Raw genomic sequence first — 26,933 nt, forward strand, 5'->3', positions numbered from 1 at the left:
TCAGTAGCACTGTGGCTAGTTATTTGAAGGTGTCAGTGAAATTCATTTTCCTGAGATGTTCGTCCAAGTCAGCCAAGTGGATCCTAAGACTGAGGCTGTGAGCCAGCCGTACCATGCGCGCTCGTGTGCTGTGTGTGCAGGGAGCAGATAATTGTTGCATCTGTCTTTGCTAGCAAGCCTCATGCGAGCAGTCTTCTAAACCTCTTCTGAAAGCCTGCTCAGACTGGAAAAAAAAGCGTCCTCAGACCTGAAAAAACAGGTCCCTCATGTCTCCTAAAAAAGCAAATCTCAGGTTCTGACTACAAAATGTTACACTGAAGCAGAAAGTGATTCTTCTGGTGGGCACTTACGAGAATAGAGGACCACCCTAAAGCTTGAATAAGCATTATTTTTCAAAACCTCTGAAGCTCTGAATTTTGCAGTTCATAGTAAAATTAACTCCATGAGTAAAATTAACTCATGAGAATGTGGGCATCTACACCGTAGCTTCATAATGGTCATTTTATTAGTTTACTGGTTTCTGGATGAGCTTCTTGCAGTGTTAATACTTAAATTATGTTTGCCTCTCTCTGTAATGTGGGCTGTGACTGCAGTCTGTGCTCTGGTACTCCTTTACAAAATCTGTGGGAATGATTTCACTAGATTTATTAGCGCTAGCGAAGAAACTTCTGTACCAGCTTCATTTTTACTGTGTTGTCAGAGTTATTCAATCATAATTAAAACTGTTTTGCTCTTTTCTCTATTTCCTTTACCTACCATTTCTGCTCCAGCAAAATCGTCGTGCTTTCAAAACTTTCGTTTTAACAAAAATGATGATGGACCCTCCTCTGTTTTTAATTGAGGCTGGTATGTTTTATATTTCCATGTTTTGTATACCTTATTTGATATCCCTAGTTGCCAATTCTGGAGCCTAATTTGTTTCCAACAGTTATTTAGTACTTAAGGACAACCTAGCAGTACAGCCTAGTATGACTGATAGTTTCATATCCAGGCCATATGAAGTCCTGAAAATCAAAAGTATATATTTTACATCGTGATGTTTTTGGTTGCCTGGTAAATGATGAATGCATGTTCTTTTAACATTGCCAAATAGAAGGACGTGTTTTGGGTGTAATTTTTACAAAGTAGTCAGCTAACATAGGAGACTAGATTTAAGAGTACCATCTTTAGAACTTGCTTCAGTCTCAGAAAACTGCTCCTCACAAGAATACATGACTTTTGTTTTTATGTAGCTATGAAATACTTTTTGGGTACTTCTTTGTGGGCAATTGTGATCTTTATGTGTGTCATTGAATTAAAACATCTACTTTTTACTGGTGATGTAAAAAGCTATGTTCAAGGTATGTACAGATCTTAATAGGATAATGTGTATGAAAATTTAGTGTGATCAAGTGGGCTAGTTTAAGAAGCTGTTTATAGCTAGCAGTTTCTGAAAATATCAAGAGACTGCTGTTTATGTGCCTTTTTAATTAAGTGATTTTTAGTATCACACTGGGAAATCTTTGACCGAATTTCATAATGCATTCTTCTAGCTTGGGAATTTGAATATGGAAATTGAACTATAAACTTTGCTGTGTTTTTTTGGCTGTTTGTTTTTGTGGTAAACTTTTAATGAAAATTAGGAGTCTTCCAGCATCAATCTAGCTATATCCAAGTAAAGCAGATGTTTTGGGGGTTGTTGCCAAGGGAAGAAACTAAATTTTGGAGATCTCTCTCTGTATACAGAATATGTCAGAGAAATTGGTTATCAGGCAGATGGTTTTCAAGTCATCTGAACTTCAAGGTCCAAGCCATTCATCTTTCCTCACCATTCTTTTGATAACCAGTCGATGGTTGCCACCTAGAACATTGAAAGTTAAGGTCACCTAGATAGCGTAGAGCTTATTTATCACATCCTTTTAAGAATAATCTCTCTATGTGGATGTTACAGAATATTTAATTGTGGATTTAGAGGCTGAATCACTATGAATCAGGACATAGACCTGGCACAGCCAAGAGCAAGTGATCAAATGCTCCACAACAGTACATGAAACTCAGATTTTCATTCCATTGGAAACATTTGGGTAAATACGTTTTATCATCACATTTTAGAAAATAAAACCTCACTTCTGTGATCTCAGAGTTTTACTTAGAGATAACACCTGTCCTAGAAATAATGCAGACGAGGATGCAGGATTCATGTATCCTGGTTTTTCTTAGATAGGTTTTGTAGAGAGTAGCACTTAGCACTCCTGTGTTTGTGGCATGTTGCTGCTGCTATTTTGGAGACTTTTTCAATAGACAGTGCCTGCTTCTTTGCTCAAATTCAGTTTCAAAACTTCTGTGGCCATCAGGACAAGACTAAAACTTGGCTGCATCTATCATCCTTGGTGGTTTCCCTTTCCTAATCAGTGTGCTTAAATAGGCACCATCAGTGCAGGCTCAGCAAATAAATCCAAATTCAGAAAAAGTGATGTAGCCAACATCATCCTGAAACATGATGAAGCAAAAGCGTAAGCTAAGGTTACACAGGTGTTCTCCTTACCAGCCTTGTCACAGTGTCTAAATTGGTGTGCCTTTCGCTGTCAGTATCTTCTAGACAGTTGAATTCCCTGGTTAAATTGGGGTTGATTAATTTTTATCGAGCACTTTGTATGCTTCCGCATTTTTTTTTTTTTTGCCACTCTAGTATGCTTCCTTCAGTAGAAGGGGGAAGAAAGTGCATCAAGTGTTTCCTTTTCTCCAAAAGGAAATCTCTCAGCTAAAGTTTGAAGCAGATTATTGCTTCACTAATGTGCTGTTGGTACCCACCATTAAATTTTGGGAGATCCTTAAAATTCAGCTCTTCATAAAGTTCACAGAAAGAGAGTTTACCTAGTAAGGATTTGTTCTTTTTTAGCAAAAAATTTCCATCTGCAATCAGTGTAGAGGAAAAAGTTGTAGAACGGCACAAGATGAAGTCAAGTGTAATGTATGTATAGACTGCTTTTATTTATTTATTTTTAACTCATAGTTGAGCTAATAAATGAATTAGGGTAGACCCTTTAGTTTCATTTGCTCAGAAGTTGTGAACACCTCAATCTTTTCTGACCTCAAGCAGAAAATGTGTCCATCCTGAAACATGGTGCAAGTAGAAGGAATGGTAACATTGAGCTATGACCCAAGGAAGTACAAGAAGCTTAACAACTGAGGTGAGGCTATTCAGATCAAAAAGTCAAGAGAGAACCTCAGATTTCTTACTCCTGAGGAATACTTTCTGTTTAGCCTCCTGCCTTAGGTTTCCTGCAAAAAGACTTGGAACTCAATCTGATATGTTTCATTTAAAACTTCAGCAACTCAGATCCTTTTTCTGAGAAGAGCTCTTTCTTCCTTTACAGTTGAGTTAGCAATGACTGTGCATATCTAAGATTTTTTTTTGTAAAGAAATCTAGAATTTACTTGTTTGTGTAGCTGCAGTGAAGCTCGATGCACATTAGTATTACTATGCACGTTTGGTTGAGAAGACTTTGAGGAGTACAGGCTGCCCTAGTCAGGATGAAGTTGAGAGGTTAGATGTGTGAATATACTAGACAGACATGCACCTCTTCTGCCGTGGTGTGCAAAGTCATGCTAATGGGGAAGGAGCCTTGCTGTGTGCATCCATCAACCTGAACACCTTGCTAGGAAAGACGTTACCTATTCATTTAGACTTTCTAACTGAGAAACTCCAGAAAGTCTCTTGCCTCTAGGCCAAGTAAAGGCAGAGAGGAAACAAATAAACACTGCATTCCTTGGGGTAAATCTCCCCCATTGGGTGTTGGGCCCTACCTGATTGTTGGGTGGTAACAGGGAGGCCCTGGGGGACCAGAGGGCAGCACAGAGGGTGCTCAGGTTAGGGTTAGAGGACTGGGGGTGGGCACGGAGGAGGTGCTGCAGCAGGGCTGAGCAGCCTGAAAGGCTGGCCTAGAGCCAGGCCACGAGTTCCCACCCTAGTTTCTGCTGTGTCATACTCCTTTTACCATTCTCCAGTGCTTTGAACCTGGGTTTTTCTGCTTTTGTTCCTTTCGTAGTCCTAGAACCAGTCCAACAGCTGCACAAAGGCTTAACTGAGCCATGAGAGATGCACACATAACATATAACTCAAAGCATGCAAGTAAAACTGGGTTGGGTGGATTTATTTGCCATTTTTTAACTGCTTTGGTTTTACTTTTCAGTTTTGCTTTAAAACTTGAGGGAGGAGATTTTTGGAAGAATTTGGCTAGTAAACTGGTACAACTATCTCTCATAAATTAACCTAGTTCAGAAATGGAACTACTTTGTTTGGATTTCTGCTTTGGGAGATGCATTTCAGTATGAGTGGGGTTTTTTGCAGAGACATTTAGATTCAAATGTCTAATAACTGTCGCAAAGAATTTGCCAAGGTATTGGGGAAAAGTCTTAAACAGTTTAGTTACAGTGATATCTTACATAGACAAGATGGAAGAAGCAGGAGGGCAACTGCTCTGCAAATATGTTCCCCAGGAAAGTCCTCTAGCTACGAAGTCCATCCTTTTGATAGCTATAAAGAATAAAGCTTTTTATATAGGAAGGGGGAAACTTTGATATATGCACTTTGCTCCAGTGCAGTTTTGTACAGAATAGCAAAGTTAGTGGGTTATGGCTGTTAAATTTCACTTTACTTGGAATTTTTCTGCTCCTGAGCTTATATGTAATTGAGTAGCATGTTTTCATGTGCCACATAGCTACAAATTCGTTGTTGTCAAATACACAGCTCATTTTTTTTTCAGGTGAAGTCTATATGGATCACAGATCTTCTCACATTTAAATCAGTCTTCTCTCTTCCATGCAGCGTTTTGATTTCATACTGTGGTTAAATGTATGTTTTAATTGACATGTACAGGCACAAAATATTAGCTATGGGGGGCTAAGTGGGAGAAACTTGTTTGTAGCTATAGTTGTATATATACAAAAAAGTTTACAAAACAAAAGTGCTTTTTATCTGCAGCATTATTAAAATGCTGTTTTTCTAAAATCTATGTTGAGATCATCAGTTAACTGTCTGTTAACTGAGTTAACAGAACTGTCTGTTAACTGGTTTTTGCACCCTCCCCAGCAATGCTGGCAGAGAACTGGCATTGTATTTTAAACTAATCACTGCCTGTTGGTAATGTGATCATTTTTGCTTGTGTAAAACAAAATTGCAAGAAATGTCAGTGTTAGCTTTGTTAATTCTACAGGGTTGGTGAATGGGAAAAAAACAATTAGAATTCCAATATTAATTTTCATCTCATCCTGTTCTGTTCAATTAATTGGAACATGCATTTTACCTAGCAGGCTCTTTATGATGACTTTCCGTTCTTGCTTGCTTCGGAATATGTTCAAAATGGAGAGGATGTAGTAATAGGGGATGGAGTTTCTCTAATGGGTACTTTATAAAATGCTATGTTTGAAAGATCCGCCCGTCTTTACTGTCAATGGAGCCTAATTATCCATCTAGTTTTGCCGAAGAGTAGGAAAGTAATGATTTGCATAGTACCAGAATAAACTAACAAGTTCACCAGGTTTGCAGAACAGGATTTTTCTGGTATGTAACCATGTGGCTTAAGCTTTAGGTACAAGGTCTTAGTCACCTTGTTTTTACAAAAAAAAGGTGATTTTTTTCAGATTTTTTGTACTGTGGCATGAAACCTTTTCCTCTGTGAAAGGGAAAAGGGAAATTTAACCTACAGAAACACAAGCTTGGTTTCTGACTGTGCCGCTGATTTTTGTGCATCAGCCGGTCTTAAAGGGAGCTTCTGCAGTTAATTATTATGTATTTCATTGCAGTAAACTACTAGTTCTAATCCTCAGAAATGTGTTTTGTGAGTGTTGGTGGAGGAGAGACTTCTGCTTTTGGAGCTGGTAAGCTTTGATGCAGTTCTGTGTTCGCTTCCTGTTCACTCCTTTCCCCAAAACCCAAATACTGGAGTGGCCAAATGGCAATGCTCAAATTGCACGTGGCTCAGGAGCATTCCACTGCAGCTTGTCTTCTGTTACTTAATATCGCCTGTTTGCTCGTTTTCCCATCTAAAACCTCCTATTTTCCCCTTATATTCAGGGATTAAACCTGGCTGCAATGAAATGTCGAGTTACGCTGGCCAGCTTGGCGAGGTGCACGAGATCAGAGCAGGAGAGAGTCTTCATTGTGGCTTTGCAGGTCCAGACTACAAGGCTCTGCAGTTGCTGCATGTCGGCAGCCCACAACACTGCAGGAGACGGATGAAGGCAGTAACGAGATATTTCACATCCAGGGAGAAAGGCAGGTTGAGTAGGACATTAGTCTCTTCTACCACATAAAATTAATAATATCCCTCTCTACTTTTTTGGGGGAAAGAAAGGCACCAAAAAAAAAAAATCATTCTTGCCCTCTTTTGTTGCCTCCTTTTCCACAGTCCTTTGAGACAAGATCACACAAAATTGATATCATGTTTGGCCCATTTTTGAATAGGGACTCTCCTAATGTAGATTTGCTGTTGTTGGAAAGTTTCATAAATAGGCAATCTATTTTCAGAAGACTCCTAGCTTAGCTGCTCATCCCTTTTCTCCTCCTCTTCACCCCCTCAGTTACCACATTAGCTACTTGCATCTGTTCTTTTCTTGGCCCAGGCTTCGAGGATATAGCTTGCCTCAGTCTTTTTCACTGATTGTGAATTCTAGAAGTTTAACTGTTTACAAACCAGTAAATCTAGTTAGGCTTTTGATTTGGGGAGATGTAAAACTTTGTGATTACATGAAATGTAAAATACAATTCTGAAATGGTTCCACCACTGCTCAAGTATAAGATATGCTGAATCAATTCTGCTTGCATGGTAGTTTGGAACAAGGTTCTGTTTAAGCATTTCAAGAAATATTAACTCTTTCTATTGGTTAGCATTGAAATATCTTAGGCTTACAGAACTCCACATATGCCTGTTCCCCTTTGGGAACTTCAGTTTCTTTTCTGGCCTGTGACATTTTGATGGTTTGTTACATTTGATGTTTCTTAGCCCTTCATCTACTTCAAAAGTTTTGCTTTTGGAGGGTGGGAAAACTTCATTAAGTGAGTGTATTTGCCTCTTCTGTAGCGAATTGTAAAAGCTAGAAGCACTTCTCTGGAATTGGATTAATTTCTAAAAGCTTATATCAATGTGATTGGTGTGTGATACTTTTTCTACTATTAAGACTTATACATATTTCTTTCCAGAACTTATGACTAATTAAAGTTTGCTGTTCTGAGTGTCCAGAACTGTTTACTATTAATTGCAAAAGGTCTTTACAGATACCTAAGAAAAATGATATATAGAAACAAGTCTAACTGGGAAGGTTTTAAACAAAAAACCCCAAACCCACAATTTTCCCGAGGATTTCATATTTTAAGAGAGAGTGTTTGGAAATTAGTCTTGATTAGTTGAGGTAGAATTGGTATATTCAATCCAAATGTGAATTGAAAACTTGCACTTTAAAAATGAAGACAGGTCTTACTGAAAGATCTTAATAAAAATCTCTCATAAACACTAGTTTATTTACCCGTTAATTACTGATTTCTTTCTTGGTACACCTTTAGGAGGAAGGAGAGGAAACACAAACTCGTTGAGGGGAAGAGGAATGCTTTTTTACCTTTAAGTATTAATTTTTCCTTCCAAAAGAACTGCCTCAAGACTGATGGCTTGAGTTCACTGAAAGCTGCTTTATGACATTATCTGGATTTGGAGAGGATTGTTTTTAATTCTAGGGAGGCTGAGCACAAGTAAGAAGGCATAAGCCATTTGAAGGAAGAAAAGAGTAGTGGAAGATGAAACTTAGTCTTGTCTTGTACAAGAGCTAGTAACATAGTAACAGCAGATCTTACATGGATTACAGACAGTTTGCTGCTAAGCTCAACAGTCAGCCAAATAACTAAGGATGTAACTGTAGCGCAGATTGGTACAACACGCCCACACACACACTCCCTGCGATATAGTATCACATATGTTTAATATGTTGTGCTGATCACACTTTCTCCTGAAGACTGTATTATTCACCAGTTTTAGTAAACAGATCACTCACTCCTTCCTCTATTTTTGTTTTAATTTTTCATTGCTTTGTGTGACATGTATCCTCAAAGCACCTGTAGAGTTTTCAGTCCTTGGTTTCATGGTCCATGGTTTCATAGACGTATAATGGATGATAAAATAAAATTGCAAGTGTGAGTAGTTCAAGCCTATTTAGTCCCTGCAGATGTATCAAGAGCCAGGAATAAGTCCGCTCTTTTTTGAGGGTGAGGAGTAACAAGGGATATTTAATATTACCAAAGGAGTGTCCGCCCCTTATTTCTGCCATGGCAGAGCGTAAAGATAGGATTCATCTTCCTGAGCTTTAGCCTAAAGATAGATGCCCGCTCTAAGTTATCTGTCTAGAGTCCTATGCTGGACTGCCGGAGGAGATACCCCAGAGAGCAGGTCAGTTCCTCTTACTGTAGTTATCTTTTTAGGGGATAGAATAAACAGTGTACAGGAGAGATCTGTATTTCTTTACTGTTTATATAAAGTACTAGCCAACCAAGATTAGAGGAGTAGTCGTTAGATGGCTGAAGTTAACAGATTAATTCTGCCCTTATTATATGTCAAACTTTTATTAGAGAATTGCAGAGTTCTTACAAAATATGAATCCTCTGGATTTTGCTGTGTGAAACGGCTACAGATCAAACAGGTACGCACATCCGAGATTTCTTACTCAAATTCTGTCCTGTTTGTGGAGTTGAAAGGAATCTGATGGAATCGTTTAAGTTATTTGCAAAAAAGAGCTGGGTCATCTTGTCTTTTCAGCAGCTCCAGGACTGATGTATAATTCTAGTCATCTTTGCAAACTACCTTAAATTGATCTGGTTGTGGGAATCAGCTTTCTGTTCTGCTGGGTATTTTTCAGACTTACCTTTATGTTAACAGGGTTAGACGTGTTTTAGTTCTGGATGGCTTGTAGTTTTTTCTCTCGTCATCTCACAGTAAGTTGAGTTCAGGCAGTAAAAGGAGTTTGGATCCCTTCCCCTCGTCCCTGCGGCCAGCTGGATGCGTCTGGGATGTAGAACACTGAGAAAGAATCGAGGAAGGATTGTTACTTTCTTCATCATTTACTCCTGAATAGAGCAAAGCAGTTTTCCAGTTGTGCAGGAGGGTTTCTTATTCTGGATAAAATGCTAAACAGATCAAATTAGGTTTTGCTTTGAAGAATGTCAATTTAAAATAAGACAATGAGGCTTTTAAAGGAATAGACTTAGTGCTCCAGTTGGTTTGTAAGTAGGTGTCAGAGGTGGTGGCAAAGTGGTAACATGAAATAGATGTTTTATTTGGAACCTGAACTTGTACTGAAATGAACTTATTTTCTCAGGTGTGGATCCATCCTTGCAAGCAGAAAACCGAGTCCCAGGCTCTTCACAAGCTACAGCTGCCGTGTCCAAACAGCAGAAGTCGCGTTCTACCAACTCAAGGGATGAACGCTTCCGATCTGGTAAGAAAAAGAAAAATAGAAGGTATCTTAACACAGTAGTATGTATAACTTGGGAGAGAATTGGAAGTACTTTGGAAGAAGGGAAGAGCTAGGGAATATTTTTATGGAAGCTTTGTGGATTTCTACATACAAGTGTTTTTGTTGAACTCCAAAATGGAGGAAGCACTAGGAGAGGTAGAAATTGTAGATTGTTTGTGTTGTTTTCCTTATTGTGCATTTACACCACATTGAACATACTTCTCTTGTTGATCAGATTTCCGGTCTTTAGAACACACATTTAAACACTCTGAGGACTATAGATTGCATATTTCTTGTTTTACTTTTTTTGTTTTAAACAGGAAGATTATAGAATTATCATATTTACCATAGTTCACTTTCAAATGTTTCCTGATTTAAAGCAAAAGCACAAAAAAGGGAAATGTCACAATGGATATTCTAGAGTAATTTTAAATGGACATGACTGTGACAAACCTGTTTTGGAAACTTCTGTGAAAATATCTGTATCCTCATCACATCCTGTTTCCATTGTTACTTTTCAGGTGGTTTAAATACATTATTTCCTTGTAAAATTCCTTGTCACAATAGTGAGGAAGACAGGTGTTCGGGAATTTTTTATTCTAAATACCTTAAGGCTTTGAAGGAGAAGTTTTTCTGTTTGTTTTCCAGGGTGATTATATGTCTCAGAAATGTCCCTTGGGGATAAGGGAGTACAAGTAATGACATGTACTAAATTTCCTTAATACATTGCTGGTCTTTGGATCATCTCAATGTGTAACTAGTTGGCCATGGTACTTACTGCATCGTATTTATATTGCTCACATTTACTTTGAGAAAACCTTGTTCTAAAAATGGAGATGATGCATCTGCATGGGTTTTTCATGAATAATTGAAAGGTGAATGAGAAATCTTAAATAGTCTGAGGACCTGTAAGGATGACTGGAAGAGGCATATGTAGTCAGCTGCAGAAAGGTAATTTTGATACCATGCAATCTTTCCTGGAATAGAGAAGTTTTTCTAAGTGAGATGTTTTGAAGTACTGTGCAAATTGTCATTTAAATTTATCTTTGTGTTTCTGATGTATTTGCAGTATAGTTTTACTGATGAATATATACTGAAAATTAAAATTTAATGGTTGAATTACAGCCCTGATTTCCAAGCTGGGAAGTTTCTTTGGAGAAAGTTTAGCATAGGACTCTAGTCTTACAGTGTGAAATGTGTAGTAGCGCATGAACTTCAATTTCTGCTAGCATGCTTGCAAATGAATAGAGATGGCTTTTAAATGTTATCCATGCATCAGTGCTTCCTCTTTTCTTCCCAGAGCTTCAGTTAATATTTTTCTATGGTCTTGCTGATTTAAGTTTCTTTGAGTTGACTTCCATTGATTCTGAAGTACTGTTCACAGTTCTGGAGGTTTACAGCTTTGCCAAAAGTTTTACTTCTCAATATTAGACTTTCTCAACAACTCTAAATGTTCAGGCAGTCCTGTCAGCAGACAGTTATTTGAGGTGAGGCCTGATATGTGGGTTTTTTTTTTTTTTTAGGTTATTTCTTGCACTTATGACTGGCCACTGCCAAAATGCTAGGTAGCGTTTCAAATGGTCTGTCAGCTCATGATGTGATTTCCTATCACTGCTCCCCTAAGTCATGTTTTATTTAAAATTCTTACCTAGAATGCATTCATCACTTAGGAATTTAAACTGTTTGAGGGGAAGAGGGGGAGCTCCCAGTTGCAACATACGAAATTGGATTTTTATTTCCCATTAGTGGTAATACAGCAAGACTTAGTGTGCTCAGATGTTATCGGAATCAAATAGTAAAGGATTTACTTAATTCATTTGATCTAAACTTACGCATGATACATTATGTAGATATAGCTTTCAGAATCCAATAACTTTTTCCTCTTTCCTCTCTCATTTTTAGGAAAAAAAAGACTTCAAATTTGTTGAACTTGCATTTCTTTCTTTTATTTATACGAAGAAGGTAGACTGAAAGAAAAATACAAGGCTTTTGAATATATTTTTACTCTTTGAAAGTATTACCACTCTAACAGATGTTGGATCATCTGGTTGATTTGAACTAGAAAATGCTTTACTGCGGCATCAGTGCTCTTTCATGGCTATTTGTGCTGTGAGATCTAGGTATACATAGAGTGTGTGAATACATTGTTAAGTCCATGTCTCAGAGAACAGCAGTTACTGGTAAATAACTTTTTTTCCACCTTTCTTTCAAATACTTTGGTGTAAGTCATCACTGTGCTTCATAGTAGCTTGAAAGCAATCCGAATTCATCTGAGAGTTTCTAGCTAAGCTAAAAGCAATTTCTACCAAACAAAAAGATGTCTACCACAAACAGTTTGAAACAATGTCTTTTAAAGAATTTTGCCGTATGTTGATATATGTTAAATATAATACAGGGTAAGGAGCTTCAGGCTGTCATTGTGGCCACTAGTGCTTCTTCAATCCATTGCATATCTTATTTGTTCTTTATACTTCAGAGTTTTTTTCTAGATTCTTCTTTTTTATTCCAGCCTTCTATTTATTTCTTTTTTCCTTTCTCTGTATCTCATCTGTTCTGCTGTGTCCTATTTGAGAGTAGCTGATGAGGATAGAATGCGTTTTTTTATAAAATAGGATCTCTTTTGGAGCAATTATAGTCATTTTAGACCATCAACATAAATTACTTAAAATAAGCAAGAGAAACATTTTTGCATTAATATGCAATTAATCCGCCATTCACTAGCTGTAAGCAGATTTTTTTATAGTTTTCCCGGAGTCATCTTCCATTTAAATTGACTTTAATTTTTATATCAGCCACAGATTTTTGTCTTCAAGCAGTAAATATTACCAGAAAATGTTCAACAGTGAACGTGTTCCCAGAAGAGCAGTTAACATTACAGTGCTTGAACCAGATTTTTCCTTCTATTTACTGACAACAGTGTGACGGAGGAGATGAGAAATGTAGAAACTCCGCAGGCGTCAATACAGGCAGATAAACAGTAAGCCCCTCATTCAGGGACCCCTTGGTGGTCCAGTTTGTTGCTGTTGCTGCTGGCTTCTCTTCGTCTGGATACACTGTTCCTGGTGAAGACAGTTGCACATTCAGGCTGTCAGGCTCCGCCCTGCATGGTTTTGGTTAAGAACACAAGTTAGCTGCTAAGTGTTTAGGGTGTCTGAAAATGCTCTCGTGGCAATTATACGTTTGCTTTCCACTTGGAGTTTTCCACCTATCAGCACTGGGCCTGTGATGATAATGCCTTATTGGGTGTACAGCTGTGATACACAACCCGTTCTGCTAACCTACTTGAAAGAGTAGAAAAAGATGCATCTAGGGAGCTGCTCCAGCTGCTGAGCTCGTCTGCCCCACGTGCAGGTGTGGTGCCTGCACAGCAGCATGCAGAATGCATCAGCTTTGTGTGCTGTTCCGCGTGGTAGCATTCGATCCTGCACTGATCTCGTACGTGCTCAACCAGCCTTGCCACAGTCATACTAGTTCTCTTAATGTGAGAAAACAGTATTTCACTATTGAAAGACTATTTAATAAAGCATGATAAAGTAAACACAAAGCTTCCAGTGGAAGGTTTTTTTGGTGGAAGAGAGATTCAGTTTGGGCAACAAGTGTGGAGAGTGTGATAAGAGTTCTTAGAATATCTATAACTGGAAGGTTTGGTCTAATGATCCCTTACAAGATTTCCCGTTTTGGACCACTTCACAGATTTAACCTCTCCAGTCTGTATGCCAGCGTGTTTATTTCCCAGTAGTGAAAATGGTGAGCTTATTAATTCCATTCTTCTCTGAACACCTGTAGAAATTCTTGCCTGTGCCTAGAACAGGGACAAGAATCAGGCTGATAAAGGAGAGGCTCCTGGCAGGACAGAAAAACACTATTCTGCTAATAGCTAGAGGGTTTATGGTGCAACAGTTGAGGTGATAGATAAACCAGGGGCTGGTCCCTAAGTTTTCCTCCCCCATCTTTTTCTAAAGAGATGTTGAAGGCAAGAAAATGCAAATAGGTAAAAGAGGCAGAAGGGAACATAATATGGTTTGCTACAACAAAACCTTGCAAAAAAAAAGTACGTTGCACCAATAAATAGGAAGTTGATAGTTTGCTGCAACTTAATAAAGATCATGAACTGCAACTGTGTTTTTCTTCTTTTTTTTTCTCCCTCCCCCGAGACAGATTATTTCACTTTTGGGTGGCAGCATGTGTATTTCTTTCTCACTTTGGTAGGCTTAATCTTAGTAAGAGCTGGGCATGCTGTTCATCTCTGTCAGTGTTCCCAGCTGAATGATTATGTTTCCTTTTCTCAGAAACATGACATAATATAAACAGTGTTTAGTTTGAATTAATTATTTATTATTTAGTTTAATTACATGAAGAAAGCTGAACCCTACGTTTCTTACCTATTGTATGTTAAATCATGTTCATAAGTAAATGTTTAAGAGTTTAGCAACAGGCAATGCTAGAGAGTTTCCCTTTGCAATCTTATGTTCAGATAAACTTTAATTTATAATAATTGTTGAATATTTATACCCCAAGTGTTCTGTTTCCTTGAAAGTATTTCATTCCTTCTCCTTTTTCTTAGTTAAATTGGTTTTGTCATCTTCATAATGTAGAAAAGCTCTTAAAGGAAATATGGAAAAAGAACAAAGCATTCCAGGAAGGTGAAACCAGTTACTTCAATTTGGCTGATAGAGGATGGTCTTATCCAGTTGTCATGTAAGGAAAAGATATTTAAAAGAGAATTTTCAACCTGGAAGTAGATCTTAAGTGAATACAGAAGAAGCTGAAGAAGTCAGCACTATGAAAATAGCACACCAAGGCAGAAAAACTAATTGTGACTGTCTTCTGGTTACCTTTTATCATGTAGTCTCATATTTTCCAGGCTTCAGGGGGGATAAGAGGGCTAGAGGAAAAGGAGGTGCTGATTTTGCCTTCTGGAAATGGAATTAAAAGCAGTGTGCTTGCTACCACAAATCTGTATGATGTTGTGACCTATCCCAGTGCATCCTTGCTTCAGTTAGTCCTTTCTGTTCCCTAAATACACAACCAATTAAGAAATACTTTCGTTTTTTATCTCCAAGGTTATTTATTGAGCTACTTACTACAGACTAATAAAAGTTGGGGGTTTTTTTTTGTTTGTTTGTTTGGGTTTTTTTTTTTTTTTTTTTTTTTTTTTTTTTTTGGAAGACCTTTCCTGGAAAAAAAAGATGTCTTTTGTTCTGTTCTTACTATCAAATGTTGAAGCAACATAAAAAAAAATCTCCTGAAATACATAGAGAAATTTGCGTATTTGAAATGTGTGTGTGTGTATTTATAATCTTTGTTAAAAGATTCTGCTTGCTTTTGCCTAAAGTTCTCCTACATAAACGTGTTCTGTAGAACTGACCTTTTATCTCTAACTTGAAAGGCTGCAAAAATAACTTTTAATCCAAGTAATCTTCTCGAGTCAGTGGACAGCAGTAGTATCCTTGGTGCATTTAAGCATCACAATGAAATAACTAAGTGTGTTCAGTTGTGCTTAAACTGTCTGGAGCCTTGTGGAAGTAATGGGTTTGTGTCGCATTTCTGGGTGTCCACGAGCACAAAGGTGGACAATTTCAATACAATAAATATAAAAATAAAAGGAATCCAAAAGTGGCATCAGGAGAGACTAAGATTAGACAGACAGTAGTCCGGGAAGGGGGGTGGTGTTTGGGAGCAATGGGGGTAGCAAATTTTAAATTCAGAAAACACCCATTAACCGATCTGCAAAGTGAGGGACTGCAGCAGGAGTCTAATGCAGCAGCCAGTATTTAGCCTGCGTATTTCCGGACATAGGTTTGAGCTCGTTTATGGAAGCAAAGCGTGCTGTGCAACGAGGCCCTGACAGTTAGGTCACAGAGACCATGCACTTGCAATCTGGTTTTGAGATTGTGAACTGGCGGCTTGTCCTCCAAATGTGAGGTGTTTATCCAGGGCGTGGGGACACAGCTGAGAGACGAAGAGTGGTTTATACCAAGATGTCCTGTTCGTGTTGCTCTCCTGTGCTGTGCTCTGCTGCTTCCTAGCCTTCCGTTCCCTGGGATGCTGAAAGGTCTCCTCCAGGTTTCATAAAAATACATACCAATTAGCTTTCCCTTGAGCAATCTTACATTGTCAAAATTAACTAGAATTGATCAATGTATTCCAAAATTGTTAGGAAGAAGGTCACGCTGAGCATGATCCAGTTAGGTTTTGGGGTAGTTCTGGGAACAGATACCTCTTAGCAAGCGCAGGAACTCTACATCTATCAGAAGACGAACTCTCTTTCCTAGTGGTGCTGACCATGAGCTGCCACAAAGTAAGGTTTAGGAGCGATGCATCATGCTGGAGATGACGTGTGAATTGGGGGTGTTGTACACAGGGTGGGGCATGGTTGAGATTTCTAGAAGAAGGAAAAAAGAGACTGTCTTGCCTAGAACCAAGATCAGCAGAGGTTGTTGGTAGACTTTGTTCTAATCTCTGCTAGACCTTCAATTTAGATGATACTTAATGAAAGGAATAGAGCTGTTTTTGCAAATTCAACATTATTCTGGAATTCTGGCACAGTGGCTTCTGTGTAAAAGAAATGTAATTGGATATATGCTTTAGTCTTACCAAAGTACTTGATTTTTGGCTAGTCGTAGGTATATGCAACTGTATGTACCTTGTACTAGTTTGTCATGAAGTGAAATCTTAGTTCATAAGATCCTTTATTTCGGTCGTTCTCATTTCTCTCTGACATCTGACAACTTCTTGCGATTATTTTTCTGCCTGGACTTCGTATGTTTGGTGTCAAAAGCTATAAGGAAGTGCAAAATTTATTGAAGATCATTTATAATTATTTAAATTCATTAAGCCTTATCACCAATGTGGTCTTGATTTGATTGAACAGTAAATTCCTTTTTAATCTTAGTTAATTTAGTTGTAGCTTAAAAATAAGAAATGTTAAAATATACCTAATGACTGTATTAGCATAATTCCTGCTTACAGGAAAATGGAAAGTATGTGCCCCTTCCCTGGTGTCACAGTTGTCAAATTGCAGTATCTGCGTTGAAATTTATTTAAAAAAAATCATGGCTCAATTAATGTGCTAGGTGTTCTGTAATTTCAACATTAGTTTTTGGGGTGTTCTTCCTAATGAAAGCTCTTCCCCACCACCACTGCTTCACTTATATCCTCCCTTAAATTTTGCATCAGTTGTTTCTGAACCAAACTGGTGGGAAGGCAGCAATACCATAGGTCTCAATTATATTTCTCCCAGACTGAATAAATGCAGATGTCCTTTCTTCAGAATTCAAAGCCATACTACTGTGCTTTAGCCTTAGACCTTTTACTTCTCCAAGAAATGCTGCTCCTTTGAGATTGAGGACTTCTTTCTGCAATGTGAGAAATGAGTTTCTAGGAGAAAGGCTGAATATATAGGACTAAAGCCATTATGGTTGTAATGTGATTCAGCTTTTGTATTTTGTATTTGCCTTGTAAAAGGTAGAATTGAGACTTTCTGTGTTTCTAGAAAGGAAATCATGATTAAACTTAATTTATTAATCTTTTTTATTTGTTTATTCACATACAGATGTCCACACTGAAGCAGTACAAGCAGCACTGGCGAAATACAAAGAGAGAAAAATGCCCATGCCTTCAAAAAGACGATCTGTTCTTGTGCACTCTTCAGTAGAAACGTACACGCCTCCAGGTATCTACTGAGTTAACATGTAAATCTTGCCAGGTAAAGTTAATATCAAAACACAAAAAAACCCAAATGCGTTGTTCTGCTACTTTGGAAATATGTTGCAATAAACTTCTTCCATATTCATGGCTGTTATTCTTGACAATCGGGTGTTGGTTGGATTTGTTCTGTGTCTTTCCTGAAGATTTTTAATCTCATCTAGAGATACTGCAGGTGCTGAGGTCCACATGAAAGCAATAATAACTAGAGTGAGCAGTTACCCGTTTTGCGTTAAGTGGATTCTCATACATAAAATCTCACTGGGAAAGACGGAAGTCTGGCAAGCAGGTCAGAGCCATAAATAGCTTATTGCATAAGATCCTTTCCTTACAGATGAAGAAAATGCTGAAGCATTAAGTTGCTGCATTAGCTTGCAGAACATTGATCAGATGGTCTCAACTGTGAGCAATTTAAAACATTCAAGTAATCAAATGCTATAGTTGTTTAGGTTGTTTAGCTCAGAATGTTCTCTCTAAAACTTCTTTAAGAAAAAAGTCATCATCTTGTTGTCTCACAATGAATTCTCTAGAGACAGAGAAGAACGTTTCTGCAGATACATGTTGTGCTAGCAAGCCAAATATTTTGGGGCCCATATCTTGCATAAAAAAGCAAATGAATTTCCCCTAAGCTCTTAAGTTTAGAATGACATGCTCTTAGTATGGTCCTTCTTAATGTGGCCTGGAGTAGAAGCACACTGACCTCTAGTGCCCTTCTTCATCCATTTTCTTCCTTATCCCGTATCAGTAAGAGCTCTGCTGTGCTGCTGTCTTGCATCCTGGGCTGTATTTCTTCTGTCTGTTCCTTCTCAGAGGAAATTTTACTTTCTTTGCTAGTTGCATGCTTTTGTATAATACTTTTTTGTGGATTTTCTGCTTATTTTCATTACAGAAGATATTTCTTTTTAACTAATCTGGAATCTGGTCTGTCTTCACCTTTTTTTTTCCTCTAAGATACGTAGCTTACTCTTCTAATATTCATTTACTCAGAAACTTGTGAGAGTAACTATTTCAGCATGTTTTGTGCATGTCATGCATCTTGCATACATGTTGTTTTTGTATGTGAAAGTTGTTAAGAATAGCCTAAATTAAAACCATTGAGAAAATGAAACTCTAGTGCCAATCTGTATGTTGAGACTTCAGGAGAGAAGTCCTAAAACTTCTGTTTATGGCCCTTCAAGGCCATAGTCTTCCTCACTGTTTAAAATAAATTTTGATGGAACAATCAGTCATGCTTTTTGTATAGTATCACTCTATCCTGTTCTCTTATTCCTGTAATGTTTCAAGTTACTCTGTGTTTGGAGTGAGGTATATTGTGACAAGAAGAGAACATGCTGATGTTTGGTGTACAAAAATAGTTGACACCCGAGAGTTGAGCTGTATAGGTTAAGGGAGCAGGGGGTTCAGATAGATTTTTCTTGTCTCCCTCTGTTTAAAACTAGAAAGAATCTCCCTGCAGTCTTTTTAAATAACCAAAATATCCAAATATTTTGGAAACCCTCAGGACAGATATGAAGATATAATTCTGATGGTTCCCCCACAGATACTGCTACAGCCACTCAATCTGAGGTCAGAATTCTGCATGCTGCTTCAAAGGAGAAAAGGTCTTGGGCATTTTGAGAGATTCTGTAACAATTTTAGATAACTTCCCTGTATATGCTCACACAGGGAAGCCACATGTACAGCTCAGGTCGTATCAAATACATTTCAGCATGCTTTCTTGTGAAGGATGGTAACAGAACTTAGATATGATAAGCTCCTGTGAAGTACCCTGCTCAAGAATGCAGTTGAATTTATTGGTGTCAGGAAAGTGGATTCTTCACTCTTTCTTTAGGAAAAAAATGCTGTTAACCAGGAGCTGCTAGAGTATCTTCTAATGTACCTTTCCAAGTGTGTAGCACAAACGCCAAATATACTCACACTGGGCTTTAATAGGATACAGAAGTACCCAAACTAATGGTTTTATAAGAAGAATTAGATTTTCTCTCTGAGAACTGACATGTTGAATTTGAACAAAGGTGACTAGTTATGGGATTTGGGATTTTCCTTTCATTCTCTCTATAAGAGAACAGATCACATAATGGGTTTTGTATCACTGAAAGATCCAGCCATTAAAAAATACTCTGTGGACTTATTTCAGCTGTATTTATTTACAGTCTTAGTCCTTCCATGGCTAAGACTGTTTTCCTTCATTTGCAAAGCCAGCTCAGCAAGAAAAATCTTGCATTGAAAAGAACCTGAGTCACCCATAGAGTTGCAAGTTCTACTGTCAAGCATCAACAGCAGGTTGTTGCTCTGCAGGGAGATTACATAAGACTTGCTGGATCTGGAGGTGATCTCCCTCCTTCCTCTCCCAAAAGCTGAAACCAAAAGCAAAAACCAGCAGATTATATTAACTGGTAAATGTTTCATGAAAGATTGTGCTGCAAAGTAAGTGCTATGTTCTGAGAGTGCATATAACTTTGTCTAAATATGTGAGCTCAGCAAAAGATTTCTGAACTCTACTCACAGTCCACGTGCTTTCTACAACTGAATGACAGACAGTTTTGCACCTTCAGTGAAGTCATCTTTGAGAGAGTAATTGTCCTAAACTCACGATGGCTGGGAACAGGAGCTCCACATACCTTTGTTCTTTTGACTTCCTTCAAAATAATTTTATCAACTACTTTAGCACTCTGCATGCTGAGGTTAAAATATTTTCTCTCAGTTTCAAGTTACTGGGAATGTATAGGCTTGAGCCATTAAACTCTGCCTCCAAATCCTTGTATTGGCAGATGCTAATGCAATTAAAACCAAGGTCTCTTTAGTATTTAAAAGCTGAAGTTGTGCTAGAAACAGTTACTTGCACTGCTCAGGAAGGAAGCATCAGATTGCAGTCACAATGTTAGATTCAAAACCAACTCCCTTGATAGGTTATAATGCAACTGCTTTTATCAGTCATCCTTCCAAAAATGTTAATGCGCTTTTGTTTTCGTCTTGGTGAGTCTCTGCTCTTTCTCCGACTGATTTCATACGATCAGAATTTCAGCTGTAGTTTCAATGCATGTTTGGTCCAAAGGGTGGTGGTTTCTGTGGCTATCTTGGGTCAGCTCCCAGCCAGGAAGAATTGCAAGCCAAGTACATAGCATTCTATGCACAGCACATCAAGAACTGACATTTAACTCTTTGTGACTGTCAGAGAGCTCCTTTACTGACAAGAACTTGCTACTTTTCCTGTTGCAGTTGTGTATGATTATTAGAATGTTTCTAATTACTCTGAGCATCTCATTTAAGTTTACATTTTCCTTTATAGCCTGAAGTTTGGAAACTTAAAGGTGTTTACGGTTTATATAAAATATCTGCAATCTTAGCAATTTTATACAGACTTTATTAGATTTATGTCTGGGTAAAGTACACTGTCAGAGTATGTATCCTTTGAGAAACCATTTTTTTCTGTACTTTCACTCAGAGGTGATAATAAATCACAAGTGTATTTTTGCTAAACCCGAGTGTTTGTAATCTTGTCTTGTTAGATTTTCCTGGAATTGTTTATTTTTGCCTTCTGCCTAAAAAAAAGAGAAGGTTGCAAGCACTAAGGAGTTGGTTTGGCTCCTCTCCAGGAGTAGAGGGAGTCAGCAGCCAAAAACTACAACTATGGAAGTAGACCAGAAATACACCAGACGCAGAACCAGGAATGGTGATCTACCACAGCTGTATCTTCTCAAAGATATCTTCTCTGTTTGTGTGTTTTCATTCAAAACTTGTCATGTTTGACTAGGAATGGTCAAGTCATGAGAGATCTGCAATTTTAACTTTGAAAAGGCCGTTTCCTCAAGCTGAATTTGTATGAAATGCTTCCTGATGTTTGTGCTTTTACTGTTTAAGAACACTTAAGTGTTCAAAGGATTTAAAAAATGCCAAAGCTAAGGTTGCAGAATTTCTGTGGTAGTTCCCACCATCATGCAGGACAGCATCTGGAAAAGACTGTAGTAGGTATTTTCATCAGTAGACACTGCCTTTTTTTCTTCTTTTTTTTTCTTTTTTTTTTTTTTTTTTTCTTTTTTTGACCACTCTTGTGATCTTCTGTCTGCAGCACCTTTTTCTTAATGGTCATGCCACTATGTGTGAATTAAGACTGCTTTTTACAAACTGATTTAACATGAAGTTTATCACTATGTAGGCAATATGTTGTTTTATATTCATGAACTGACTTCATGAGAAGTTTATCAATATATAAGAAGTGCACTGTTTTAGCAGCTTTTCTTTAATTAGCTTGGAAGCCGGGGTGAAACACGCTGAGGTCCCAGTTTTTAGAATGCAGCAGTTTCTTTTGGAAGAGACTGAATATCCAACTGATGTAGTTGTCACTTCTGTGATGAGCCTCAGTTTCACAACAATTTTGACAGGAGAAGTCGAACTGAAAAATAAGATTTTTCTTTAACAAGAGTTTCTGGTTTTCACTTGAAACCAGTAGAGCTATGTTTTCTTGATCTTTAAAAAGACTTTTTTAATTGCTGTCAAGCAGATAACGAATGTGGAAAGAGTACAAAGGGGAAACTTTTGGCAAGGTCCGAGTAACTGGAAGGTAACTTAAATAAGAGCCATTAATCAGACTTCAACAGCAACAATCATATACCCACAGTGAAAAGATGCTTAACTAAGCATTTCTATATAGTGCTCATTAGTATCAATTTGTGTGGTTAAAACACATACTTTTTAATCCTATTTAAAATTATTTTTAGATTAATAAAATTACTTTTATTGAACTTTCTAGTACAACACTTTTTTAGTAATTAGTTTTCAAAAATGTGATCAAAAAAATCTGTAAGTGAAGACTTTCAAAACAAACAAACCAACCCAGCCTCCCCAAAAACAATAAAATTTATTCAGAGAGGCTGAGTCCCAATTGATCTATTCAGAATGGGAATATCCTTTCAATGGAACAGGTATGGTATGCCCACTTAGAGTGGTTAGTGCCTGTACTAGGTAGCTTAAGCAGTAGCTTTTTCAAGTCTCCTGTCTTTTCAAATACAAGTAAATGAAACTTTGTTTCAAGTGTGTTCTAGCTATAATGTGTAGAAGTTGTTACCCTAACACTAAAAAAAGGCAATGAGCAGAATTAGTGCATATGAGTATACCATTTGCTTAATACACACACCTCATGTTTAGCACATGAGAACGCTACGTGAAGAACATGGAAAAACTTCATGTTCCCGTCTGTTGGGTCATTCCCACATTACATGCCTGTCATCATTATTTTAATCACAGACACATCGTCAGCATCAGAAGATGAGGGCTCGTTACGTCGGCAAGGGCGGATCACCTCCACTCCGTTCCAGAGCCATTCCAACGTAGAGCCCTGGCTTAACCGGGTTATTCAGGGCTCCTCCACCTCATCCTCTGCATCCTCCACCTCATCTCATCCAGGAGGGAAACCTGCCGCTGCTTCCAATACTGCTACTGCCACCGCTGCTGCCACTGTGCTTGCAGATCTCATGGCACACACCCAGCTAGGTCAGTAAAGAACTGCCTGTGTGGTTAAAACAAACTCAAATTAAAAAAGCCAAAGCAGGGATTAACACAAAAGTCAGATATGAGTGCTGTGCTTCATCAGGAAGTATCCATAAGTAGCCTTACAATGTCCAGTCCACAGACCAGGTATGTATGATGTATATGTGTTTAATTTAAACCAAAACAGTTGTTCATGAGACCTGAACAAGCCTTCTCTGGATAAAATGCTTCATTTATCAAGAAACTATCTAAAGTGAAAACTTCAATAAATTAAAAATCAGAATTTGAAAGGGATCATATTTTTAATGCATGCTTTCTGATCTACATTCATTTACCTTAGATAAGTTGAGGTTGTGGGTTTCAAAAGTAACTTGAGTGGTAAACATCCAAAGAACTATAAAAACATCTAGAATCTTTTGGAAAGATATGAAATCAGAGGCATTGGCAAAGTTAGATTTCAAGTTGAAATGTGATTTTTTTTTGTTTTAGTTGAATTTAAAATGATGAATAATAGTGCTCTATAATTTCTATAAGTGAAAATGTGGAACTATTGGTAAGCCAAAATGCAAATGGGAGTTTTACCTCACTCTTTATAATGCTGAGGGTCCTGAATTTATTTACTTTGTTTCTGTCCAAAATGCAGAGCACTTGTCTTGTGCTTTTAGGAGATTTGTTAGAGAGGGAGAAAGGACTGCTTTTCCAGCATAGAAATAATTTTTACAATGTTTTTCCTGCTCTCTAGTGAAGCTAAATGGTGGCTTTGTGTGCATGCAACACATGTATAATAATACTATGAAGCAGGACCTGGAGGAGGAACAATTAACTTTGCATTTCAAGTAGTTTATCGTTTTTTGGAAGTGACTTAAAAGAATAAAATAAAATGAAGAATTAGATTTGTATTTCACCTGGGACTGCAACATGAAGCTCTTATCTCATGTTGTTAGTAATATGCAATTGATATCACTTGTATATTATTCACGAAGGTTGCATGTTTTGGCACCCTACTTGTCTGCCTCTTTGCTTAGCTGTAGCTGTATGTATATGTACACTCTACAGGCAGTCTTCAATAAATCATTACAGAGAACAGGTTAAATCAGATACGGAAAATGCAGATATTGCAATGCTTCAATAGACTTAAAACCAAGTCTTTGCATCTATCGTGAGGCTGCCATTCTTGAGAGTGTTGATTCATAGTTCGTTGCCACTGTTCTCTTCAAATGCCTTCTACCTTATGTTATTTTGGGGACATCAGCCTTAGTTTACAGTAGACATGGGCTTAACTGCACGTTCACAGTTTGACCTGGAGCTTTGCTTTTTCAGATTCCCAAAGCACATTATGAAAGGAAGAGAGGAAGCTACTGGCTGTCCCCTAAAAGGAATTCTCTGGGTCTCTTACACAGAGTAGGTGCTGGCAGAAATGAGGATTGAATCATTTTTGTCATGTCCTACATCCAAATTCCCACAGTGCTGGCAATTTTCTCCCACAAGTGGAGCCATTAGGAGGAGGGAGTAGCTTTTTCCCTGTGTTCTCCCTCTGTGTTTCCCTGGCTCTTTTCATGTCAAGGAGTCTCTGAGAAGGGCCGTCTGTATTTTTGCTACTTACGTTTGCTCCCTTCTCTGTTTTGAATTGGAATCTCTCTATTTTGGAAGTGAAATGTAGAGAGGAATTTTGATTTCTAAGCGTTTACAGAAGGCAAAACTTGCTTTTTTCTTCTTCTTCCCCCAGTTCTTATACTATTGCCTTAGAAAGCTGCTCCGTACTGAAATGTTGTTTTTTGTTTTCTTTCTCTCTTTCCAAAGTTATGGTCAGCATTTTTTTTTTTTTTTTTTTTTTTTTTTTTTCCTGTGCTTTATCAGTGATGAAAAAACTAGTTAGAAAAGTTTTTCTCTTAGGTTAAGTTTTAGGGCATCTTTCTTGTTAATGAGATTTTTCGTATCTGTACCACAAGTGCCCGTTTTGTTGTCTGTAAATGTATCTAAAATGCTTATCTTCCCATTTCCAAGCTTATTTATTCGTAAAGTTTAGGGAATTTGAAATGCTGCTGCGAAGTCATAGTTCCACTGCGAAGTGTCCAGCATGCAGGGTACACTGGAAGAATATTGGAAAGCCTGCTAACTTCAGAATCTCTTAAAGTATGAAATTTGTGGGGTTTGTACTTACTGGACAAAAATAGGATGGAATATTCCTACAGCATGCTTTAGTCTTTGAGGGCAGTCGAGTTTTCACGTAATAGATTCATAGAGATCGTATTTAGCTCCTTAAAGTTAACAAACTTTGAAAGATAACTATTGCTGTACATACAATTGTTAACGAAATTTTTACAAAATTTCAAATTACAAAACGGAATAACAATACATGCAAAATGTAACCCAGAATCCTGTTATGTAAAATATCCTAGGCCATATAAATACACATCACATTTCACGATCAACTACTTAAGACCTATCCATCCAAACTATTTACTCATGAAAATCATATGCAGAATTAATGCCTTATGAACAGCTGAAAGTTCAGAGTTTAAATAGCTGAATGTGTGACTGTGTGCAGTGGAGTGGTTTGAAATTCCAGTTGTGGGAAATAAATATGTAATTATAGTGTGTATCAGAAGGGAATTTCAGGAATCATTAAGCATAGAGCCAATCTCCAAAAAAATATTTAGAAAAGTAAAATTTCCGGTGCCTTGGTCAAAAAGGATTAAATGTCTCTTTGCAAAAGAAGTCTTCCTCATTTCTGGAACACCTACCATGTTCTATTGACTTTCATTCTCATTTCTAGCATTCATAGATGTCCAGTAGCAGTTCAGTTTTAATATTTTTCATGTTAACGTAATTCATCAGCATGTATGTTTGTGGACTTCCTTGCTCGTAAGATATGAAAATTGGTTCAGTTTTTCTGTTTTAAATCCCTTTTTTTTATTGGTATATATCAGAATACTTTCACAAAGGATTGCTTTGATTAGTCCCTAGAGCATAATGTAAATTTAGCTAATTTTTCACTCAGTTTGTTGACATAAACAATATAAAGGATATCCTACATATTTTCAATGCTATGTTATATTAAGATATTCTATATTTTGTGTGTGTATTGAATAACTTTTTTCATAAATCTGATTTGTCAGAGGATTTAAATTTAGCTGTTTGTTTCCTTGTGGTTAGTCTTCTCCAGTTTGCATTTACAGTATGAGATCATACTAAATTGCAGTCTGAGCGATAGGCTACAGTGCTTGTAGTACAAAGTTACAGTGTGGAGTAAAATTAGATAAATGTTCATCTTATGCAAAGTGATATCTTTGTCTTTTATCAGTAAAAGCAAGGACAACATCTACATCTGTTCTTAGGGCTTTTTTTCTCTTAGTGTAAAATTCTTTTTTGGAGGGAGCAAGGGCAGCAATGTGTCCAGGTTTTTACAAGGTCACAGTTTCAGCTGTATTGTATTTCCCAAACTACTACTTGGAGATTGTCTGGGGAAATGAATAACCATGATATTTGACCCATGATCTATTTATAGAAAGACTTAAAGATATAATTCCTTTTCCTAAGGGGAAGTAGGGGTATGAGAGTTGATACTCTGAACTGCAGTGATTCTCTAAACAGTACGGCTGCAGTTTGCAAAGGAAAGCATACTAGAAGTGGGGTTTTGACGAGTTAAATGAAGAGGAAATTGCAAGAATGAAGTAGCTGCATGTGTGTGGAGCCTGTTGTGTTCTAGCTGGCTTTGTTTGTTCTTTATTGTTTTATTGTTGTTCCAATACAATTTAATAAACATATTTTGAATGTCTGTTTTGATTAAGTAGTTTCCTGGAGATAAAACAATCGGATGCAGCAGTCTCTAGCGCTAAATTGTCTTCCTGCTGAGGTTGTGCATGTGACTTTTCTATAGTGTTTGAATCTTTACACTGAGATTCCTCATTAGAGATCACTTTCTGTCTGATACCTGGGTTTTAATTTTCTATGCTGTCTTCTGTACCTTTTTCCTTGAGTACTATTCTCCTTTGCATTTATCTCTGTCACATCTAATCAATGATGGAAAGGCGTTTCAGACTAAATCGAATTAGCCTTACTTCCCTAAGTCGTATGTCTGTTCAGACGCTTTTTCTGATGGCGCACCACTTCTCCTTCTATGTTTTGTCACAGTACATAATAGATAATACGGATCTGTTTCATGGATTCTCGTGAACATATGTGAATGCGGTGCCTAAATAATTAATGAAGCTAACATGTTTTTATCTGAGCACAAATAATCCTGAAAATCGAATTATATA

The 26,933-nt window shown here is 37.5% G+C and overlaps 1 protein-coding gene across 8 annotated transcripts in view; it reads left to right on the forward strand.

Annotated features, from left to right (window-relative positions):
- DIP2A (disco interacting protein 2 homolog A) overlaps nt 1-26,933 on the forward strand; it is a 126,772-nt gene that overhangs the window by 43,221 nt on the left and 56,618 nt on the right. For 7 of the 8 annotated variants that reach the window (XR_009958847.1, XR_009958848.1, XM_062579335.1 and 4 more), the window contains exons 3-5: nt 9,340-9,459; nt 17,033-17,152; nt 22,429-22,674. Coding sequence is in view for 6 of the 8 variants with exons in the window: in XM_062579335.1 (XP_062435319.1) it covers nt 9,340-9,459; nt 17,033-17,152; nt 22,429-22,674 (486 nt within the window). In the remaining 2 variants the exon portion in view is untranslated. Of the gene's footprint in view, nt 1-6,171; nt 6,257-9,339; nt 9,460-17,032; nt 17,153-22,428; nt 22,675-26,933 lie in introns of those variants that run through there. The other variant, XM_062579337.1, reaches the window with a different exon arrangement.

The sequence above is a fragment of the Rhea pennata genome, chromosome 6 (genome assembly GCF_028389875.1).
Source record: "Rhea pennata isolate bPtePen1 chromosome 6, bPtePen1.pri, whole genome shotgun sequence".
NCBI classification, from domain to species: domain Eukaryota; kingdom Metazoa; phylum Chordata; class Aves; order Rheiformes; family Rheidae; genus Rhea; species Rhea pennata.